General features: G+C 35.9%; 1 protein-coding gene across 2 annotated transcripts in view; it reads left to right on the forward strand.

Moving 5' to 3' along the window:
• TRHDE (thyrotropin releasing hormone degrading enzyme) overlaps positions 1–22638 on the forward strand; it is a 213544-nt gene that overhangs the window by 79626 nt on the left and 111280 nt on the right. For both annotated transcript variants that reach the window (XM_021528979.4, XM_021528977.4), the window contains exons 4-6: positions 1166–1320; positions 7244–7357; positions 17877–18014. In XM_021528979.4, the coding sequence (XP_021384654.2) occupies positions 1166–1320; positions 7244–7357; positions 17877–18014 (407 nt within the window). The remainder of the gene's footprint in view (positions 1–1165; positions 1321–7243; positions 7358–17876; positions 18015–22638) is intronic.

Below are 22638 nucleotides of genomic sequence, written 5' to 3' on the forward strand. Positions count from 1 at the left end.
CCAGTGAAGGACCACCTAGACAGACTTGTGATAACTGCCCATGAACTAGCTTTGGAAGCAGAAGTAGTAGAGGCAAATGAGAGAGGAGTGTGGCAGCCAGGTTAATTAATTGAGAAGTCATGCTAATTAGTTTGGCTGGAGGGAGCACCATGCTGATGTCACATTGTAGCTTCCAAAATCTGTCTGATTTGTACATGGGTTATACTGAGCTTCAGATAGACAAACCAAGTTATTTCTGGGCTTGTTCAGATATTTTTGCCATGAAGCAGAATTGTGTATTGGTTAATTTACGAACCTATATTGAACCTATGGAAATTTACTGTAAATTTAGATTTCTTTCCAGACTTGTAGTCAACTTAGTTCCTTTTCCATCTTCTGCAGTAATATTTTTCTAAGACATGTATTGTAGTATTGTAGTTCAACCTCATTGCACTGGGAGAGATTCCCCAGTACTTTTTTTTCATGTGACGAAGGACTGTCCCATCTTGTTCCTAATATTTTCTCACTTAATAAATACAAAACTGAAGTAAAGTTCCTTAAGTTGCATATGGTTCCATTGTTCCAGCTGGCAGGGCTGAGAGGTGGCTGTCAGCAGTCTTGCTCCCTAAGGATGTGGGCTAGCAACACTGCACTCTGGAAGATGCCTTGTTTAGTAAGAGCTGGGGATTCTGAACAGTTTGCCATTTTTCTTGATGTTATGAAACATTTCTTCAGTGCACCCCTAAATGTCAGTCATAACATACAGTTAGATGTGTAAGATGTTCATAAAGGAGTTGCTTTAATAAAAAGATAAAAAATACTTACAGTGAGAGTCTGTGTTGCTGTGCTGATATGCTATAATAAACATGTGAAGCAGAATCAAACCCAGAAGTAAATCAACAAGGTGTTGTAAATAAGCTGGATTCTGTATAAAAAGCTTCATTAGAATTACTAAGTACTGTATTGCATCAATAAAATGGCAATAATTTGTGACCAGATAAAAAAAATTGTGAGTATAAGATAAAAATGAATATTTTATTAATATTTCCTGTGAAATATTACTAGAGAGCTTTTTTTTCCCCATGTATTGAAAATACTTTCAGTGATGATTTATGGTCCTTCTTAAAATAGCTCTTCAGCATGGTAACTCCCACAAGGAGTTAACATATATTTTTTCTATTTCTAGATCTGTTGGCTGTGCCTAAGCATCCATATGCTGCTATGGAAAACTGGGGACTGAGTGTTTTCGTGGAGCAAAGGATATTGCTAGATCCAAGCATTTCTTCTATTTTATACCTACTGGATGTCACCATGGTCATTGTACATGAGCTATGTCATCAGGTATTAAAGGTGTTCATGTATTTGATCTTAATGTCAGAAACCATGCGCTCCTTTTCAGAACTGAAAATGAATTTGTATTTTACATGTAGATGGTTGTGATTTCTATTGTAACTGAAATCCATATAACATGGAGGTCTGTAAGACACATCCCCCCCCCAATGCAGAAATTGTGAAGACTCAAAATGGGGATAGAAGAGAAAATTGGTAGCAATGAGCAGCTTCCCTGTCTTCTGTAGCAGTATATTCTGTGTGTTCGTGTGTCAGTGTATTTGTTAGTGGTATGTAGAATATACATGTTGATAGCAGATTCATGCTAAGTTTTATGGTCATATCTAAAAATTTTTTGGCTGAAGTCAATTTGGTAGTAGTCTTTGTCTTCTGTTGTGTATATATATATATATATGTATATATCTCCATTTTCTTCCAAGTTTTTTTTCCAGTTTGGTATTCACTAACAGTGAATACCTCTCTATTCACTAACAGTGGATAAGTGAGTCTTTATGTGTACAGAAACCATTGTGTCAATAAGAAAACTTAAAATAATAAACCGATATTACAATTTATTTTACATTTTTCCCATCTTCTTATCTCAAGCTAAACACATTACAAGTGTTAGTAATACTGAATTGAATGCAAATGTTATTGAAGAAATTTGCTGCAGGGGCAGGAAACGCTTTCTTACACTCATAAGAGGCATAATCATAGCCTTCAGGTTAAAATGAATGAAATCCTACTGTGTAATCACCATGGCTTACATCTGTGAATTTATACAGTATTCTTTAAAGGCAATGCAAATTCTTAACACTTTCTGCAAATAAAAAGTACCATGTAAAAGGAAGCCATTGAAATGGTGTTTCGGGAGATGAACCTGAAAATAATGTTTGGTTCATGTTTGTATTTCACATTAAATTGGTCAATGAATATGAAGTCCTCAACTAAAACATGAAATTTTTATTGAAAGTTACTGCTGGTTTGATCTTGATGCTATCATCTGATTTTGCTATAAGCTCTTACTGTGCAGTACGATAGAGTAGTACACAGTTCAGCTAGAAAACTTACAGTGCCTTAGGAATCATCATTCATTAGGTCATCAAGTCCCAGTTCCTGTGAGTATTAGATTTTTCCACGTGATGTGTTTGTAGTGCCAGGTTCTGTGCTCCTGATTACAGGGATATATAGCTTCCCTTAAAAGCTTTTGATTAAATCTGATAGTAAGTAAATTTTCCCTAAGTTCAGCCTAAGTCTTGGTTTTTCTAAAGAAGTTTCATTACTTCCAGTTGTTCTTTTCACTGCTTTGATAATTTCCTCTTCTTCCAGAGCAATTTGTACTTCAGATATGGGCAATTATCACATCAGTAACTGGCCAAGTTTGTTTATTTGATTCTTATAGATACTGAAGCCTTTTTATGTTGTTCTGGGAATTTTAGAGGATCATGAAGTGGGCAAAAGCTTTAGCAGAATTTATTTTAAGGTAGAAATATGGTCATAATATGATCATATGATATGCATTTATTACCTTAAAATGGCAGAGGAGGAGGTTTACTTGATGTCCATGTTGATATTATTTACAGTGCTGTTTGATTAATTAAAATAGTTTCTTCTATTCCTGTTGCTGCTGTTTCTGTTTCAGTGCCATGCAGATTAGGTATTTGCTCAGCTACTCACTGGATAGCTGAGAAGATTGAAAAAATTGAAGTCAAAGAAGTATTTTTTCTAGTTTTTGGATGCAGAATTGAGTCACACAGAATATGGATTATTCACATGCAAGTAAAGCTTAAAGGGAAAAACACTCAAAAAATATAGCATAAAAACCACTGTCTAACACCTCCATCGCATTGTCTTTATTTAGCCCTTTTTCCTATCTTTATTTTACCTTACTCAGAAGCCCCTCAAGGAACTCAAAACAATACTGTCTTAGCTGAAAATGTACTGAATTGAGACCAAGTTGGGTCCAGGATCTCTTGCTGCTGCTGTTTGATTGTTATTCACTGCATTTTTTATTGTCTTTTGCTGTGCATCATATCACTTGTTAGCCTGTGGTGACACATGAATATTCTTCCCCTTCACTTATTTTTACACATAGGATAACCAATAATTAACCAAATTCTCTCTGGTGCGAGCAAAACTGGAATCCACATTGCCAGTTTTATTTTTTATTTATTGATTTTTTTTTTTTTAGATTTCAGGGAAGGGGAAATGAAACTCTTCTAAAATATGTATGGATTTTTTTTTTTTTAAGAATTGTGTCATTGTCCAGTTTCCCTGACTTGAAACCCATGATTTAAAATTTTATGGAACATATCTGGCCATGTAGATCAGTTGATCCTTATGAGAACCCTGTTACTTAGAGTAACACAGCATTTTCTTTGCTAATGTTTCCAAGATTAGAGAAATCCAATTAATATTAAAAATCTAGATTGTTGCCTTTAGATTTGATTTTTTAAAAATTGTAATTATCAAACCTGCTCTGTATTAATGCTTGAAGCACAGTGCTCAGGACAGATAGAAAATGAGACACAGCACTGCAAAAGGACAAATTCAGTGGTTGCTAAAATACAAGTAAAAAGCATGTAAGAAAGGATTTCATGTCCCATTTCTTCACAGCTGACTTTTCATGTTTGACCAGGTATTTTAGGTACACTTTTTGGGAGAAATGCCTGAAAGTTACTTTAATAGTTCTGGTTCAGTAATTTTGTAGGGTGCTGTTTTTTGATATTTCAGCTTCAGTGTTCTTTCAGAATATTTTGTTTATTTAATTTTAAAAAAAATTGGTCATATACATAAAAGCTTGTCCTCCGAGCTCGAAAACATGAAAACATGAGTTTGTCAAAACATATGTATTTCTACCAGCTTAATTTGATAGCTTGAAATAATTACCATAATTTATTAAAATAATTATTTTAAGGTAGTAAGCAGTTTTATTTGCATATCATATATCAGTTCCACCTATAGCCTTTGAAGAAAGAATTTGATTTATGCATCATGATTTTTTGTGATAGTTTTCCCAGCTGAGCACAAAACTTGGTGTGACAGATTGAGTTACAGAAGCATGAAAACAGAAAGAAAATTAAAAACTTCTAAATAATTTTTTAATAATCTGTAAAAAAAAAAAAAAAGTAGAAAAGAGTGTCCTTTCAGCGTATCTGTAAATTAAGTACTTTTTGCATATCAAGTTGAACATTATACCTGAGGGAGAAGAGAAATTTATGTGATCAATACATTTCAAAATGAAGTCATGATCTTCACTCCAGGCAGACAGAGCCTATAGTCAAATACACAAATAAATAAATAATTACTTAAAGAAATTAAATGCTTTAATTACAGTTTTCCTTCGAGACATGTAACACCTAGGAAGATAATAGCACCTTTCTGCTGAAAAATTTGGCTTTCTTGCTTACAGCCTCTGGGTACTTCTCTGTCTCTGACATCCATAACTCTCTCTGGAACTGTTTAAAAGTAGTTAAGCAAATTCCCTACATTGTCATATTGATATCACATACTGTTTTAATGCCTTTAAAACATTTCTTCCTTTAGGTGGATAATTAAACAAATTGTTTTAATTGTATCATTAATGAATGAACCCAGAAAACTCACAAAGGAGTTGAAGAAATTCTCTTTTGTAGCACCATAAGTTAATGTTATTAATTCAAATTATGGGACAAGGTATTATGAACTTTACAACCTTTATTTTTTAAAATCTCTCTGGCTAGTCATAGTTCAAAAGGACAATTTTCCCACCGATTTCATATTTGTTCAGTAGTACTCCTGAAATTTAGAAAAAAACTCTGCTCTTATGTTTAGTCATTAGAAATCATTAAAGCAACTACTCTAGTATGAATTTAACTTCCATACTTCTTGGTGTATGAAAGTTACATTAATTTTATTGTTTTAAGTTCTGAAAATGCATAAGCTATATGACTATATTTCTTTGTCTTTTCAGTTAAATGTTCTTAAGATCAGGATCTATGTTTAGTGGCCTTGTAGAGAATTAATTTATTGATATCCTTCAGCTGTATTATGCATCCTGAGTGTGCATTAAGTTTAGCTTCACATAGTATATGAATATGACTTCTAGCAACCTCATCTTTTTTTTTTAAATTCTTAAGGTGATTGACAGTGATGTTGTTTTTCTTAATTTTTTAAATTTGAATTCTGTTTGCTGAAACTTATGTGGCTTTCTGGTAATCTTCCAGCTAGTCTGGTCTTTGCTTGCTAGTCTGTTCTTTAAAGCTCTAGTGTTCACATCACTGTGGATCCTCACTGCAGCGTTGATCCTTCTGTGGTACCATTCTCACTCCGCAAAGACATGCACACAAGTGACATCTTTCATTCAGGTCCCAGACAAAGCCTTCAAACCAGCCAGCTGTCATGAAATGAAACTGCTGATGGGCCAAGCTGCTTTCATTCATTCCTTACTCTCATTACAGTTCAGCATCAGTTCCTCTGCTCTAACCTGAGTCTTTGTCTCAGAATACTTAATTGCTGCTCCCTCTCTGTATTTTTAGAGCTTGCTTACACATGAAAGTGAAAAATAATCTTTGTTGGCTGTAACTAATTTTTATAAATATTAAGAGAAAAATGGCAGTATTTAAAGTTTTGTTTAAAATTTTGGTATTTGTTTGAGAGGCTACAGAGAGTATGAAATAGGTTTTCAAAGTACTGTCAATGTTTCTATTCTTACCACTGATGTAACATTATTCAGGTTACACATTACAAACACTTAAATAATTTAAATAATCATTTAAATGAGGTCATCCATCAGCAGATGAATATATGATATCTGGTTTCCTATGAATTCTAGTCCTCATCAGTCTTCCAGTGATCAGTCAGTCAGTGTGAAAATTTCTCAATAAATTTTGCAAGATCTTTGACAGAAAATGCAGAAAAGAGGGTTATGAAGGTAGATATGGAACTGTGTAAAATTTCTCTGACACCTCAATGTCCTGTACTGAGAGATTTGTGTTTGTTGAGGTCTGTGAACACAGTATGCAATGGTTGTGTTCTTGCTTTGCCCTCAGCTCAAACCATTCTCCTCTTTTCAGCTGAGGATCTTTATTTACTTGTATAGTTTATGGACTGTAGTTATCCTTGAGATTTCTGTCCTTGCTAAATTAGACTGAAGTCAGTGGGGATGTTGAAGAATCATCTGGAGGAAATGGGAAAGGCAGGCAGCTCAAGTAGGGTTCCTTTCAATATACACAGGTGGGCTGTGCTGTTTCAGATACCTCTGCTTCTTGTTGCTGTTTGCAAAAGCTGCACATGTCCTTTAAGTCATGTATGAAATTTCCTAGGCCTTTGTGGGTATCTCACATACCCTAATATCTTCTCTAAATGGCATCAACTATCTGCTTTTAGGCTTCTGAGTCCTACCCACAGAGAACTGGCATTGTTGTGTAAAGCTGCTTTCTTTAAGAAACCTGCCAAGGAGTATTGTAGGTGTTAGTGGGCAGAGAGTGGGGAGAAAAAAACGCTAAAATTTAGATCTGGGGTGGAGGGTGTGTTCTATTCTCATATACATTTTTCAATATTCACACTATACATCATGAAATTTCCATGTAATGGATCAGATTTCTTGAGTTAGAAGTGTTTTTCTGTCCCGTGTGTATGTTAGTCTGTTAAACTGTCTGTTAGGTGAGCATCTACTTTAGAAAACTAAAGTTGACACTGTGAATACTGTCCTCAATGCTTCTTTTGCCCTGCTTGTTCTTTTCTAAAGTTTTTCTTCATTGACTTGTACATTCTTTAATATTGAATTAATTAGCACAGGAAGAATAGTGAAAAATAGTGAAAGTTAGTGAATTTCAGTGCATGGTAAATACTACTGTTTTATTAATATGTGTGGAGAATGTGTTTGTCTAGGTGAACAAACATGGTTTCCTAATGGTTGTTAAAGTTGTTACGTGTGAACTTTTTGTTTTTCTAGTGGTTTGGTGACCTTGTGACTCCAGTTTGGTGGGAGGATGTGTGGTTGAAAGAAGGTTTTGCTCACTATTTTGAGTTTGTTGGGACAGACTACCTCTACCCAGGGTGGAACATGGTAAGTCAGTTCTATTTTGTTAATGTGGAGACTGCACAGAAAAGTTGCTCTGCTGTTAGACTCCTGCTTCTGTTATAAACAAGGACTGCTGAAAAATACCAAATGATGCATGCAAGTATCAGATGTTGAATGAAGCAAAATCGCTAGGTGTGAAATAATTTGACAGCATTGCAAAAGTGTAATCTTCAATTTATTGCAAAAGAAATAATGTCATGTCTATCGTAACCTGGCATTAAAATAGCTACTGTCTCTCTGCTTAGAAATATTTTGGATTGAAGTTATGAGTTAACATGGAATATTTTTTAAAGCATTGAGAACATTGAATTTTATCCACAAGATAAATTGGAAAGAAATGTTTGGCTGAAACATTATATGAAACTGAGCATATTTTTTCTTACAGTATTCTATTCTTCTCTCCCTAAGTATACTCTTTTTATCTTCCTAGTATTGTTTGGATATCCAGAGTAAATGCTAAATTAACGGGTTACATAATTTGAGATTTTATGTTTTGGTATGGTTTCTAGCCATACACAGTGGGACATGCTTTTTCAACCAGTGTGCAAATACTGGAGCTCTCTGAGGGAACGGTGAATTCCATGCGGGGACATTATTTTGGAGTCCTTCTGTTACCTAGAGAGATCCCAATTTATATGAATTGCTGTAGTCTAGCTGTATTATAAGAAAAATAAGAGCAATGAGACCTCAGTACAAGGAAATCATATATGGAGACCATATTGAAGGTTCTTGTAGAGATTTTATTGTCCTTTGGAGGCATGCTTATGTTTGCTAACCTTTTGTGCTTATATATGTTTAATTATGTGGCAAATATTTATTATAGATCATGATTGTCTGACAGAGATTCATTGAGGTGTGGATGTTTTACTTAAACTCTTAAAAACTAATGTCTGATTTTTTTTTTCCATTTCTGTGTGCTTTCTTGAGTATCCTTACCCCATTAACTTTTGGTGCCACAAAATGAAGATGCTATAATTATGAGTTAAAACGAATCTAAAAAAAAATAGTTGTGTACAGGTTACTCTTGAGATAGTTATGCCTATTGTGAAATTTGAATTCTTTGTAGTATTTTAATTTTTTCTTTCAGGTGTCAATTTTGGTTTATAATTGCATTATGAAAAGGAAAACAAACCTTTATTTGAACTGACAACTGTCTTGCATAGGTAGGCTTGTTGGGTTTCCCTGGGTTTGGCTATATTAAAACTCATTCTATTAATCTTTATAAAGAACACAACCTGAATTACAATGTAATGATTCTAGTTATGAATGCAATGAAATCTGGCAAGACTTTGTGATTTTAGCATAGTGAAGTGTCACAGATGACAACATTTATACACTGAATTTTATCTTCAAATCAGTCATTTGTTCTTCACATAATCGGTCTAACAAATTCAGAATAACTATGCTTAAGAAGTCATTTGGAATGTAGTATATTTGCTTGAAATTTCTGTGGAATTAATATAATGCTCACTGTTATGCAAATAGCATGCCCATCATGTGAAATCTTGGCATCTTAGCAGAATACAAGCAAGAAGAGTGGATTGAATAAGGGATGGCAGTTAAACTGGGAAATCAGAAATGTGCTGAATAAATTAGAATTAACTACAGTAATATTGCTGTGCCTGAAAAATTATTAATCTGTCAAGTTTTTCCTTAAATTAAAAAAAAAAAGAGAGGCATAAATGGTTCGTAAGGGTTTGGCTATTTTTGGCCTTTGATATAAAAATTATCATATTGACATATTAAAATGATGACAAAATGAGAGGAAACTCATAATGAGTTAAACACGCTTCATTCTTTTGCAAACTACTAGAGTAGGAATCAATACTGTCATATTTCAGCATGTTGATTGCATAGATTGTAGGAAGAGGAAGCAAAACTTACAGTTACTGAAATTTGGCTTGCTGAAAATTTTGTTATGTTATAAAATGCATTTGTTGTTTAAACATACTGACTGACATTTGTGAACTTTAAAAATTTAAGGTGTTCATGTATAAAAAGAGAAACTGTTCCAAGAAACTTAATGTTTTTCAGAAGAGAAGGATGAACTACAAGTTGCAAAAACAAGAACTACAAACCTTATTTTCTGTCATGATGGCCAAACAGTGCAATATTCCAGCCTTCTGGTTGGTGTTTTGTCAGTAGTAATTCATACCTATGAATGATAAATAAAAGTATGGTGTATGTTACCACAGCTTTTTGTATCAGGAAAATAGTGATAAACTAAAATCTTCTTTATTTCCAAAGAATTGGGAAAGTTAGATAGCTAATTTCTTTCTCTCGTAGTTATGAAATGTTAGCCTTGAAGGTTTGCTCAAGATGCCCATGGATTAAAATGTCAAAATCAGCTTATTTTTAGCTTACTAAAGACTTTTTGTCACATTCTTTTTTGGATAAATGTAGAAACAGAAGACTAGTAGTCCATTCCAGAAAAAGGACCTTTGTCTGGAAATGCAACTTGGGCAATGGGTACATCTGAAAAAATGGGATTTATCCACAGGTTCCTCTCTAAGTTGTTGGATATTTATAGGTTACAGGCACATAAGCTTTCACCATTTAGGCTTATAAACCACTAGAGTTTTAATACGACTCTCTGAAGCTGCTTCTCTTTTAGCAGAGCTGAGCATTTTTCGTGTCCATCTTATCTGGCATTCACAGTCTTGGTATGGCTGAATCTGAGACTCTTGAGAAGAGCTGTCTGTTAGGCATGTTCACAGCAATATTACTTAAACCAAAAGCACCAAGTTCTGCACAAAACAGGGATCCGTGATTTTTGTCCAAAACCGATTTCTTGGCGTTTCCTTCTTCTCTAGATTCTTTAGCTTTCTTAAATATTTCTTCCCCCTGCTATTTTTAATTTTATCAGTTTTTCTTTAATTGTCTCATAGACACTTTTACAGCAGGAAAGATGAATGGATAACAATGCCAACTACCATGGAGCTGCTACACTTCACTGAGTATTCCAACATGTCTGGAATGTGTTGTCTAGATGGTGTTTACTGCCATGCTTCATCATACTTGCATAATCTTAATGAGAAAGGAAATCCAGTCCTTATTAAAGCCGTGCTATCCTTATGTCCTGGATCCTCTACCCAAGGTCATTTGGTCTGTTCAGCCTGGAAGAGAGCAGACTAAGGGGGGACCTTATGGCGATCTACAACTTCCTCATGAGTGGGAGAGGAGGGGCAGGCACTGAAGTTGTGCCAGGGGAGGTTGAGGCTAGGTATTAGGAAAAGGTTCTTCACCCAGAAGGTGGTTGGGCACTGGAACAGGCTGTCCAGGGAAGTGGTCACAGCACCTAGCCCATCTGAGTTGAAGAAGTGTTTGGACAGTGCTCTTGGGCACACGGTGTGATTCTTAGTGATGGTCCTGTCCAGAGCCAGTACTTGGGCTCATTGATCCTTGTGGGTCCCTTCCACCTCAGATTATTCTGTGATTAAAATTTTGGATGAATAAGAGAATGAACAGGCATTCTGATGGAGGTGTCCATTATCCATTGCAATTAATGTAAAATACATCAGAACTTTCCCAAGGAAGGGAATGAAATTTTGATGGTTTTAAAACAGGAAGATGAATTTTCTGTGCTGAGATCCTTAATGGTTATCCCACTGTCTTAATATCATTTTTCAAAGCTAAATTGCTTCATATTAAAACTAGAATTTCTCATTTCCTTCCTTTAGCTAAACAAATGAACTTTTTACCTTGTGAAGGTTTAATTTTGCAAGAAACCTCTCTCTGCTATACAGGAATTAGACATCTGCCATGGGAAGGAATTCACCGTTTTTCCCATTTTAGCCTCTTGCCTTGCCTGTCCCACAAATTAAGAGTTTTTTCAAATTCTTATTCTGAAATGCCTCAAATTCTTACTGCTAGATCTCATTATTAAGGGTCTGGGAAGTTTGAACAGTTGTTTCTGTGCTGTCAGGATGATTTTAAAAGGAAAGCTGTCTTTGCAAAGTGTTCCACTGAGATCAGAGAATTTTGCTTGATCATGTGTGCTCAGAATAGTCATCTCCATGTGAATTCCTTGGCTGTTGCTATTTTATAACTTAGAAGAAGGTGAGATTTCTGTATTAGAGTCTTCCCATATGGTTGTCTCTCCATGCCATCAAAAAGCAACTGCAGCTGGATGTGAGCTGTAAGATCTTATGACCAATACAAGGTAATCTCACCTCTGTGGAAAGGGCCTTTGCTGGTTTTAGAATCAGAGAAAATTACAGTGAAAAGCCCCATGCTGGTAATTTCTGCTTCAGAGCTCTGTCTTTTCTCCTCTACCATGCTCACCTTCTTCCTTTCAGTGGCCTGTTTGCAGCTGTATTTTTCATCTTCCTCTTGGCTTGTTTCTCTCATATCCTGAAGTCCTTTTCATGTGGCTTTGTAAAGGAAAGAATTCAGCTGAGGCTTGCAGATCCAGGAATTTATTGGCTGATCTTTTCCCTCCTTATTTTCTGGTAGAAGAAGCCATCATGTTTGTCCTTGAATGTCTCTCGCATTGGGGTAGATTTTGAGGACTACGACAGGAGGAATTACTGGCATGTAATTTGCCCTTAAATCCATCAAATGACCATCAAATACTTTAGCAGTCAGTACCTGGCTTGGTGCTGAGAAAGCATTTCACAGACCCCAGCTGCCTTCTCCCTTTTCTTTATTATTTAAAAGTTAGCTTTGCTGACAACTTTACTGGCTTAGTCAAGGTGTAGCACATCTGCAGTAGCTTTGAATCCTGTGTCCTCCTGATCCATTAATGCCTTGGGATAGGATTTCCTACTTTATTATTTGCTTACTACTTTTATAATTAAGGATGGTCATATCAGTCAGAATTTTTCTTAAAAATGAATTCTTAAATTATTTTTTCTTACTAAATTAAAAACTTTGTACCTGTAAGGAAGGTACAGAAGCTCCTAAAGTGAGTTGTGCTTTCTTTACACTATTAGGTTGCACAGTCTGGACAATCCCGCTATTACTACAGACAGTTGAAAATAATAATGAGGTTGCGGATCGTGTATATCATAATAAATAAGAAATAGGTAAATGATCATAGTTGCCCATCTTTCTCATTGACTTGGTTGGAATTATGAGTGAATTCAGGTACTAGACACACACATATCTTTAATGTCCTTTGTCTCACATGCCTCCTAATGTTTGCCTCTGTCAGTAAAGATTTCTAAGGCATTGTTTGACTCACAGAAAACCTAGAAAATCATTATAAGTTTTGAAATAGACTTAAGATATGGACCTTTTTGATTTATTTCATTATTATTTTGGCATTTCAGACCTGAGCTATAGCCTGCTTGATCCTTCTAACCCAGCATAAATATCAGGCTGGCTCAGCATTAAGTGAGAGAGATTCAGCCTCTCATTTTTTAAAACTACTTTCATCTTTTCTTTCTTTGGTTAAACACTCCCCATGATGGTGTAAAGTAAGCCTTTAATTAATACCACATGGAGTGTTTTTCCTCCAGTAACTGCTCAGTGAAGTCAATCCTTGTATGATTTTTTTTTGTTTTAACTTGACTATGGAGGAAGCTTTCAGTGTAAAATTAACTAGAATCTCATGTATAATTGACTTTAGTAGGAAAAAAGATATTGTGAAGGAAAGGTGCAAGATCTTCTGTTCCTAATTACTAGCCCTTTTTAAGTATGCCAGGTAAAAAATCCTTACACTAAATTTTGCTTATAACTAAGAAAAGAATTTCCATTTCCATGTTTTCTTCCTAAAGACAGGTTTGCAGTTTTTAAATACTCTGACCAAGTAGATTAATATAATTCTTTAAGTAGTTAACTCTTAACAGTTAGAGATCAGACATAAGTGAAGATCAGCATTTAGATGAAACATTTATTCAAGAGATTAAGTATGGGTTTGGACAATGTCAGTCTCTTCTAGCTTTGTGTCATTTTCTGCTCATCTTGAGACAGCAGTTTAAATGACATTATGATGAGAGCTTTGGAATAATGTGAGTTCAAACTTTCTGAGTTCAGGGTTTAGATGAAGCTTTAGTTTCAGAAAAAAAACTTCACTCAGCTGTCTGAATTTCATGTAATTTTGAATCAGTAGATGCTGCATCTTCAGTAAAGATGAGATAGAAACTTTGCTAAAACTTTTGTCTCAAAGGTGGTGGCAAAACATGATCTTGGAGAATGAAATTTGCCTTGTTGTCAGTCAGTGTGAAAATTTCTCAATGAATTTTGCAAGATCTTTGACAGAAAATGCAGAAAAGAGGGTTATGAAGGTAGATATGGAACTGTGACATGTTCACAGCTGATCAATGTAGAATGTGTTGCAAGCCTCCTTGAGCAAATTATACACATAATTGAAGCACACATGAGAGATATAACCTAAAAAAAGAAAAGCAGTTTCTAAATTGCTCAAGATATTTATAAAATATTACTATTGGAAAGCAAGAAAGAAACATTGCTGTCGTTTGCAAGTATTCAGAAGACTTCCTGTGCTATGACAGTTTAGGAGTTGTAAGCATGTAGACAAAAAGAACTTGATTTTGGCTCTCAGTGGATCTTACCTGGTTTACCAAACTCTAGATTTCCTCATAGATTATATTCCTCTGGTTTGTTTAAGCTTCATCCTGTAATATATTTTGTTAGAACTCAACTGCTGGTAGTTTATATGCTGGTGTTCTTTGGTTGCTTTAAAAATTTGCTCCTATTTCTTTTTCCCAAGGGTGCACTTTCCCTTTAGACCCAAATATTTTGTCTTGCAAATTCTTGTTCTCTTAGGCATGAAAGATTACTTATCTTCTTTGTATTCTTGATGGCTACTAAAGCGCTTGTAGAGATGATATTTTCAGAAAATTTGTCAGGAAAGTCATTTGCAGATTTGCACACCAATGTTAAGCTTTATTCATGTAGATTTCGCAGTCCATAAAGTGTTCAAATGGCTGTCCCAGAACAAAGGCAATGTCTTTAATACTGAGGCCTTTGATCTCTTTTGCGTACTAATTATCAGTTTGAGCTTTCAATGTGGTGCTTCTTTAATTCCTTTTTTTTTTATATTTTAGATCTTTTCCCTGGCATTTCATATTAATTTTTAGAAATTATTTTTATGTGACTGTCTTTAAGTATTACATTATTGTCATGCTTTTACTCTTACATTATACGTCCATGTGATATTTTAAAATCACCATCAGCAACCTCTCTCCATTACATTGTTATCCTGTTATACACAATACATTTTTCTTGAAGGTAAATGCTTCTTGAAGATACAGGAGATTTATACATGAAGAGTGGCCACTATTTCTCTTTATCCCAAGAATGAGATGAATTTGAGTGTTGGCTAAGGAGGAGACAGCACAGAAAAAGGACAAGTCTTTCAGGAAAATCTTGTGCAAAGCAGAGAAGGCCTTACTGATGAAGACTGAAAGAAATAATTCCCATGAAGAGACAAATAACTTGAATCTAGAGACCACAGATGTTTTGGAGTAATCAGAAAATGTAGATATTTTAAAGATGTTTTCATCTGACAACAGCGCTTCAGTCCCTGCACCTGGAAACATTCTAAAGAATGAGAGCAACCAGATAAAATTGTTGTGTGTTTTATTTTTAACACAGATCTGGTGTCTCAGAATTTGACTATACACAGTTCAAGGAAAGCTCTGAGGAAAAGAGATGGAGAGTTGGGATTCCAAGTGCACAGTAGGAAGACAGGGAGTAGAGGAGCTTCCTCTTTGTCTTTAAAGTGAGGCACAAATTTGTGTGGAAACAGCTCTATCCTTATTTCAGACTCACCTTCTGCTGCTGTGATACCCTTCCTGCTCAGAGCCCTGGCCCTGTGTTAGCGTTGCACTTGCATGTGGCTACTGACACTTTCCAAGCAAGGCTGCAGGACTCACCTGAAGCCCTCTTTTCCTCACAGGTGGATCACAGTCTTTGCCTTTTTTCTTGCAGTTGAACTCCCTCAGGAACAGGTCATCTTTAACAGCATTTTGTCATTGTTTCAATGTGTAGCTGCAAACCTGACACCTATCATGTTGCTGGCTTGCTGGTCTCATTAAAATTGATTTCCTTTACAATTTCTGTCATGAGTGTTTCTTTACTTCTGTAGTGTCAGTTAAAACAGATCAATTCCACTGTATGCACAGGGTAAAATAACTAGGGAATAGAAAGCCCTTCTTCTATCAGTATAAGCAGTTAGGCCACACCTATTGACCTTTTCCCCTTAATGTGATTCTAGGACTTCAAGAACTGAGGTAGTGTTCCGTCAACATAATTAAGGCAGTTTTAGTTTCTTTCTGCACTTCCACTTCTTGTTGCCTCTTCAAGATGTTGGCTTCTTGTCAACCAGCAGTCTATCTGTGCCTCCCATGGGGTTATATTTGAGTCTGCTTCTCCAGTGTGCTCTCAGGGGCTTTATACTAAAGGGAAAGGCTGGGAATGTTATGGAAATCCTTTTAGTTAAAGAAATTTAGCTTTATAGGTCAAAAGCCTTCTTAATTCTGACTAAACTGTAAGTTTACATTTTTGGAGGCATACTAGCTATTCCTTTTGTGTCCAAGTGTGACAGTCCACCCTAAATTTCAGCTATGGTAAAGGAAGACTTCAGTCCTTCAGGACATAACCAAATAAACCAACAGAAAACCTAAATGTAGCCTGTTTTTTTATGTATCTTAGTTTTCTTCTTGCAGCTTCACTTAATGTTTGCCATGTCCTGATTTTCTTGACTCTGGTTCTGTATTTAAGGTAGTGATTTGTGTTTATCATGAGTTAATGAGTTAATTCCAAACAATAACAATCCACTCACACAACTGTTTGTCCTTTGGGATCCAAACCTGAATTTGGAGACAGGTCTGTGTGTTCACACCTGTATGTGTTACATATCATACATTTGATGAAAGTGGGGCTTTGTTACTGACAGATAAAAAATGTGACTGAAGTGTAACCACAATATTACAATTTTTACACCTCAGCAGTTTCCCCCTGAGTAGGACTGTCATTATAATTGTTTCTCTACACCTTTTTCCCATTAAAAAAGGGCAGTTACTAACTGCTTATGCCTGAGAAAATTAATAATGATATGAAAAAGACATTACTTTTTGTTTTACAAACCTTACTTCATGCAGCCAGATGAGAACACTAAGAGTGTGTAGGTAATTGGCTTTCCTGCACCCTGTGTTTTTAATTGCCTAGATATGCAGTCAGCTCAAGGTACATTTCTTGTGCTCTAATGAATTTTAACATAAAGGTTTATTTCTAGGTAGATCAGCATTGTAAGAGCTTTTTGGCTGTCTTATAAAAATAATTTAAAGTAACACATTGGTACCTAAACCTTGCCGCCCAAGAAATTAAACATAGAATTTGTTACATAATTGTGTGTTTTACCTAACAACATCAAGTTGATTTTTGAAAAAATTGTAGCATTCCCCAGAGTTTCTTTATGCTGTGGCACTAGGTTGACATTGATTCAGGAATTGTTATAATTTAGATAAAGTTTGAGAGATGTCATTTCAGGTGAAAAAGTTTATTTAATTCTTATGTAATTTTTAATTTACTCTTTGCATTTATTTGTGACTTGAAAAAGCAAGTAAATAAAGCTCTTCTTTCCTGACAAAATGTTTTGGATAAAAGACATATACATGAATGCAATATGAGGAGTTTTAAGGGCATGTCATTTCTCAGCTGAAAAACCCCCATCTAGTTGTACTGTACAAATGAGTGCAGTATAATGCATAGAGCATATATTAACATTTTATTAGTGTTGCTGCCAGAGTAAATAGGCATCAGTTCTGAAATACCTCTGCTATCCATATTTATAGAAGGTATTCAAACACATGCTTGTGTTGCATATTGTTTGGATTTGTACCTTCCTCTGACATAGCTGTGACTTTGACTATGTAATTTAACTACATGCAGCTTTTTTCCCACTTGGGAAGAGAGATGGTAATGGTTTTCTTCAGATGGATGTTACAAAGTCTGTAAATGGCTCAAGCTCTTGAGGAGGGATTTCTATGCTAGAGTTACAGGAGACCGTGCAAGCATCTGCTGTGACACTGCTGTGAGCTCTCTTCATTGTCCTGTCCCACACTGATCTGCTAAGTGAACTTGTCACTAAGAGCCAAGTAACTTAAACATCACTAAATAAAAAGTCGTAATTGTATTTACCCATCTTTGTCAAAAATTTTTGTACCTGCATATGTCATGATCTCGAGGACATCTATTTTTTTGATCAAAGATTTTGCCAGTTTGCCTCTCCTATTGTAAGTGTGTATGAATAGTCATAATCAGAATTCCAGTCTGGACATATGGATGCATTTTGATTCATTTAATGTTCTTTAATTTCAGTCAAGTTTCATTGCAGCAAAGGATCTCAAGTCTGAGTCTATTCCTAATAACCTGTTTGGGATTGTAGGAGGTCACAGTGGTTTACATTCAAAGCAGAAGGTCTGATTTTAGTCAACTGTAATAGTAGCCAACTGTCTCTGGTGATTGTACATAACATCTGTATTTCTGCAAATATGTATTTGTCTGTGATACTACTGCATATACTGCCTTTCAGGAGAAGCAGAGATTTCTGACAGATGTCCTACATGAAGTGATGTTGCTAGATGGGTTGGCCAGTTCACATCCAGTATCCCAGGAAGTGCAGCAAGCCTCAGACATCGACAGGGTGTTTGACTGGATTGCCTATAAAAAGGTGAGACTAACTAAGCTTACCTATATGATACAGATGTGACAGTAGCTATAAGAAGGTCATGTTCCATCTGTAAAAGAAATACCATTGTTAAACTATGTATGGGAAATTAATCTGTGTGGAATGCATATGGAATATTCTACAGTGATTAAACCCAATTACATTCAACATATCAAGTGTTAGTAAATGTTATAAATAAACTTGGGAGGCTGTCAGAATCCACTAAGAAGATTTAGGGCTTTTTATTACTATTTAGTTTGTGACAGGGTCTGCGTTGTGTTAGATGCTTTAAAAAGCAAAAGGATATGTAGTTTTTGTTGTTACTGAAATTCTCTAGAAAACTTACCAAGGGCTAAATTTAAATGTAAAGTTTTTCTATGCCTGAGAGTTTACTGTCAGCTAGTGAAAACTCTGAAGACATTGCTGAACACTAGGAGTGGAGAAACTGCCTTCTGGTGTGGTGAAGGAATATGTATTAAATTCAGTCAATTTTAAATTGCATTTCATTATTCAAAAGTCTTTTGGCCAGTTTCTCAATTCAACAGCTTCTGTGCAGGAATGAGAGGGTTTCCCCTGCTCTGTAACATGACTGGGCTTGCTGTTAGCACATGGCCTTGAAAGCTGGTGTTTCCCATCATACCACATTGCCTATTCTCTGCTACAGGCTATGATATATAAAACTGTGTATCACGGCCAAATGTGTTTGGTGTGTGACACAGTGGCTGCTGCCTGCAGCCTTCCTGTACAGGAGGTTTCTGATGATGATTCAGTCACAAGAATCTTTTGACTGTGGCCTTTGTGTCTAATGATCTTTTCTTCTGCATCATTTTCTGCCTAACATCAGACTACCAAGGCAGCATAGAACTGACTTGGTGACTGAACCTCTTGTTTATCCAGTGATCATTCTGGGATGGAAAAGAGGTGTTATCCTCTCTCGTGGTCATAAGCTATTTCTAGACTGCAATAACTTCACCTTGGTCGTCTTTCATGAAAGGATCCTATGCCTGTAAGGATGCGCAAATGAGAGTGTGTGTGTATGTGACCATGTAATAGGTACCTATGATGGAATATAAAAAAAAAAATGCTTAGGACAAGATTTTAAAATGCTGAGTTGTTCAAGAGCCCAAGTAACATTTTCAAATCCCTTAGCTATCTTGGAAAATACTGCTCTAGATCAATTAAGCTATAACAGCCAGCAGCTTTTAGCATACAGAATATTCCCATTGTTTAAATCTTTCAATCATATGCTTTCTGGTGATATCTAGACCGTGGTAGGTTCAGAGGCTTATCTCACATGAGTATCTTCATATTTTAATCTAATTATTTTGTTTTAAATTTATACAGTAATAGTACTATCTGTATCTGTAGTACATGACAATTTTATGAACACTGCAACCATCAAGTAATTTTCATTTACATTGAAATGACAAATAGGATCATAGGACACATCTGTATAGTGATAGTTATTTTACGCAGGCTAATAGGAATCAGTCTGGTTTTTTGTGGAGATTACAGTACAAACTTTGACTTGTATCTGTCTCTGTAAATATTCCTTTTTCACTGTAACAGTGGCCATGCCCAGTGGATACAGCAGCATCTCTCCACTTAGCTGCTCTGGTGGCCAATACTTCTGAGTCTTAGGTGACATTGGATGTGTTCATATCAGGGCATGATCTAGTAAATTTTGAGCCCAGTTACCAGGTCAAGCAAACTGCCTTAGGGAATGGCAATGCCAGAATTTACTTACACACCTTCATAGGTGGGGAAATTAAAATAACCGCTCTTTCACCTATGAAGTCTTTTTTTTCCAGTCTAGTAATTTGTCTGTTTGCTATTCTCTGTAGCTGTTTGTCCTTTTGGTTCAAGATACAAGCTTAATTATATAATAGGAATCATAAAAGTTTAATTAACAGCATACAAGCCTATTGTTTAATAGGAATACACTTTCCTTACTTACTTTGTAGCTGTTCTTTTCAGTACCTTCGTTGAAACACCTGACCCTGTTCCTTCTGAGGATAAATCAGAGCAAATTTAACATCTCTTACATAGTTTCTTTCCTAGAAAATGTTGCATATATGCATGCATTGCTTACATTGAAAATCAGCTATGGAAATAAGTTTATTTATTAGATATCCAGAATAGAGCCTATTCCTCTAGCTCTCTAGTGTCTCCTAGTATAAATACTGTGGTGAATAGTAAAATACAAGCTGTAAAATTACACTGAAGGATTTCACCTGGTCAGGTGTGGGCTCAAATATTTTCAGGTGCTACAAAGCCCTTGACACACAATGAGCCTTGGTGGAAGGAAGTTATTACTGGTGTTTCTGGGATGACTTTTTGGTTGTCTTTGGTTGAGTGACTCTTTAAATTGCTGTAAAACATTAAGCTGTGAGAATTTTTTTTCTCCTGAACCTACTAAACTTTGGGTCAGTATCATCAGTGAGGACTTTTTTACTGTCTTAAATACAATGTTTTTTAAACAGTTTACCATTATGTGCAGTATCTGTCCCCTACATGTTTGATTTTTTTTTCATTGTCTTTTAACTTTTTTTAAACTTTCCATCTTGTGCTTCCTGAGTGCTTGGATTGCCTATGTGATCTCTATTCTCTCTTCACAATTTTCTACATTATATTGAAATGATGCAACTTTCTCTGATATAAGTTTTGTTCAGTGAAATGACAGTCATGGAATGTCCTTGTTTTTTTATTGTCTTTACTGTCATCAGTATGGTATAAATCAGACCATTAAAGTACCCATCTCTGCTAGACACTCAGCTGTCATTCTAAAGGCGTGCCTTTTTCTACACACTTCAGAAATTACCATTGAAAATGTGCTATTTAGTTGCCTCAGAGTTGAATATATTTTTTCGTTTCCACTTTCTCATCCTTGGGGATTGCATATGTGAAGAAATCCATGACATAAACCTCATGGCATTCAGGTAATCTCACAAGCAGAGTGAAACAGACACTATAGCCTGGCAGCACACAATGTTTTTCCACTTAAACGGTTGAGGGTAAAGTTTGCCTCTTTGAGAAGCGTCATGCTAGTCATTCTTCAGATAGAAGCATGTCATCCACTACTAGGGCCACAAATAAGTAGAGAAAAATGAGAAGTCGTGATAGTTCATTAATAAACAGTACTGATAGATGATTCAAGGCTCTCAAGTTGCATCAGAGAGTGCATATGTCTTCCTGGTGCAGCTGGAAGTGAGATAGTGTCCTCCCACGATGACGGGAAAAGTGGTTATATCCCAAGTGCAGTAGAAAATATAGCCTGTTGAACACAAGAGTAGAACTGAGAATTGTTAAATCAAAGCAAAAAGCGTGACAGCCTTTCCACACCAGAAATAACTGACAGCAGGAATCATAGCCCTGGAGAGCTTCAGCATCAGAGGAGGAGAGAGTGCAGCAAGAATAACATGAGGAGCAGCAATCAGCATGGAACAACGGACTCTAATAAAATGGAGAAACAAGGCAGCTGCATCTCAAAGGCAACAGCCAGACCCAGAGCAGCCTGAGGGAGAGCCATCTCAGACAGAACTAAAGGAGTCATAGCCCTAGATGGGCAGCCACAGCCAGATAAGAGAAGGGATGAAAGGACATCTAGAGAGCCAGATATCTGAAGTCAGTTCAGTCAGCCTGCTTCGTGCTTTGAAGTGTGCTGGCTGGAGATTCTGGCAGCAATCAGTGCAGGCAAGACCATTATGATGGAGTGTAGCTATAAAAGTACTCCCAGAAGAATATGCCTTGGTAAGTGACAAACAAATCAAAACAAGGAAGAGGATGACTGGAATAGGGAAGAATATTCTTTTTATTCCTTCCGTGTAAGCTAAATTAACCTCAGCAGTGAGATCAGTTACTGACCCTGACTTTGTAGTGCAAACAATTATTTCCTAAACCCTTGTATGTATAACTTCCTTTTCCTTTTTAACTCTATGCCATATCTTTAAAATTTCCTTTTTCTTCTTTCAGTGTCAAGTGATGTAAGGAAGATTTATTTCTGGTAGTAATAAAGGGAAACCATGCTTCCTGCTTCCCCTCAAAAGCAACATTCTGCATTAGGAGCTCTGTTCAACTAAAGCTTTACACAAAGAAAAACGCACAGCTTCCCTGCATTCTGGCAAAGGAGAATTTAAGAAATTGAAAGCAGTGGTTCACTCACCCTTTTGAGTGTAATTCTCTTTGAAAATTTACGATGTAGCATGTTCTGCAAGTATGTGGAGAACAGGAGGGCTAATGCAGTCACTGGAAAGCCTCTCTAAAAATTTCATTGTTTTTACTTCTGTTCCTCAGGCACTAGGAAGCACATTCACACTGAAATAACAAAACCAAAACAAAACAAAAACCCCAAAGCACCACTCCATATTCTATTCAGGAATAGTAGTTTATAAAAAAGCCAGTTCATGAGTGCAATGAAATTGTGATGATGTGCATCTATGAAGTGACAAAAGAGTGAGAGTAACTCATTAACAATGAAAGAAATGCTAGATAAATACTTTAAAATTGTACAATAGGTTTTATTTTTGATTTTTCTTTTAGTTGAATTGATAACATAAGGTGGTATCAGACTAGTTGAAAGTCTTACAATAGAATAGAGATGGCTTTGGAATCCATTCACTTGCCATGG

This window comes from Lonchura striata, chromosome 1A (assembly GCF_050655825.1).
Source record: "Lonchura striata isolate lonStrDom1 chromosome 1A, ASM5065582v1, whole genome shotgun sequence".
Classification (NCBI taxonomy): domain Eukaryota; kingdom Metazoa; phylum Chordata; class Aves; order Passeriformes; family Estrildidae; genus Lonchura; species Lonchura striata.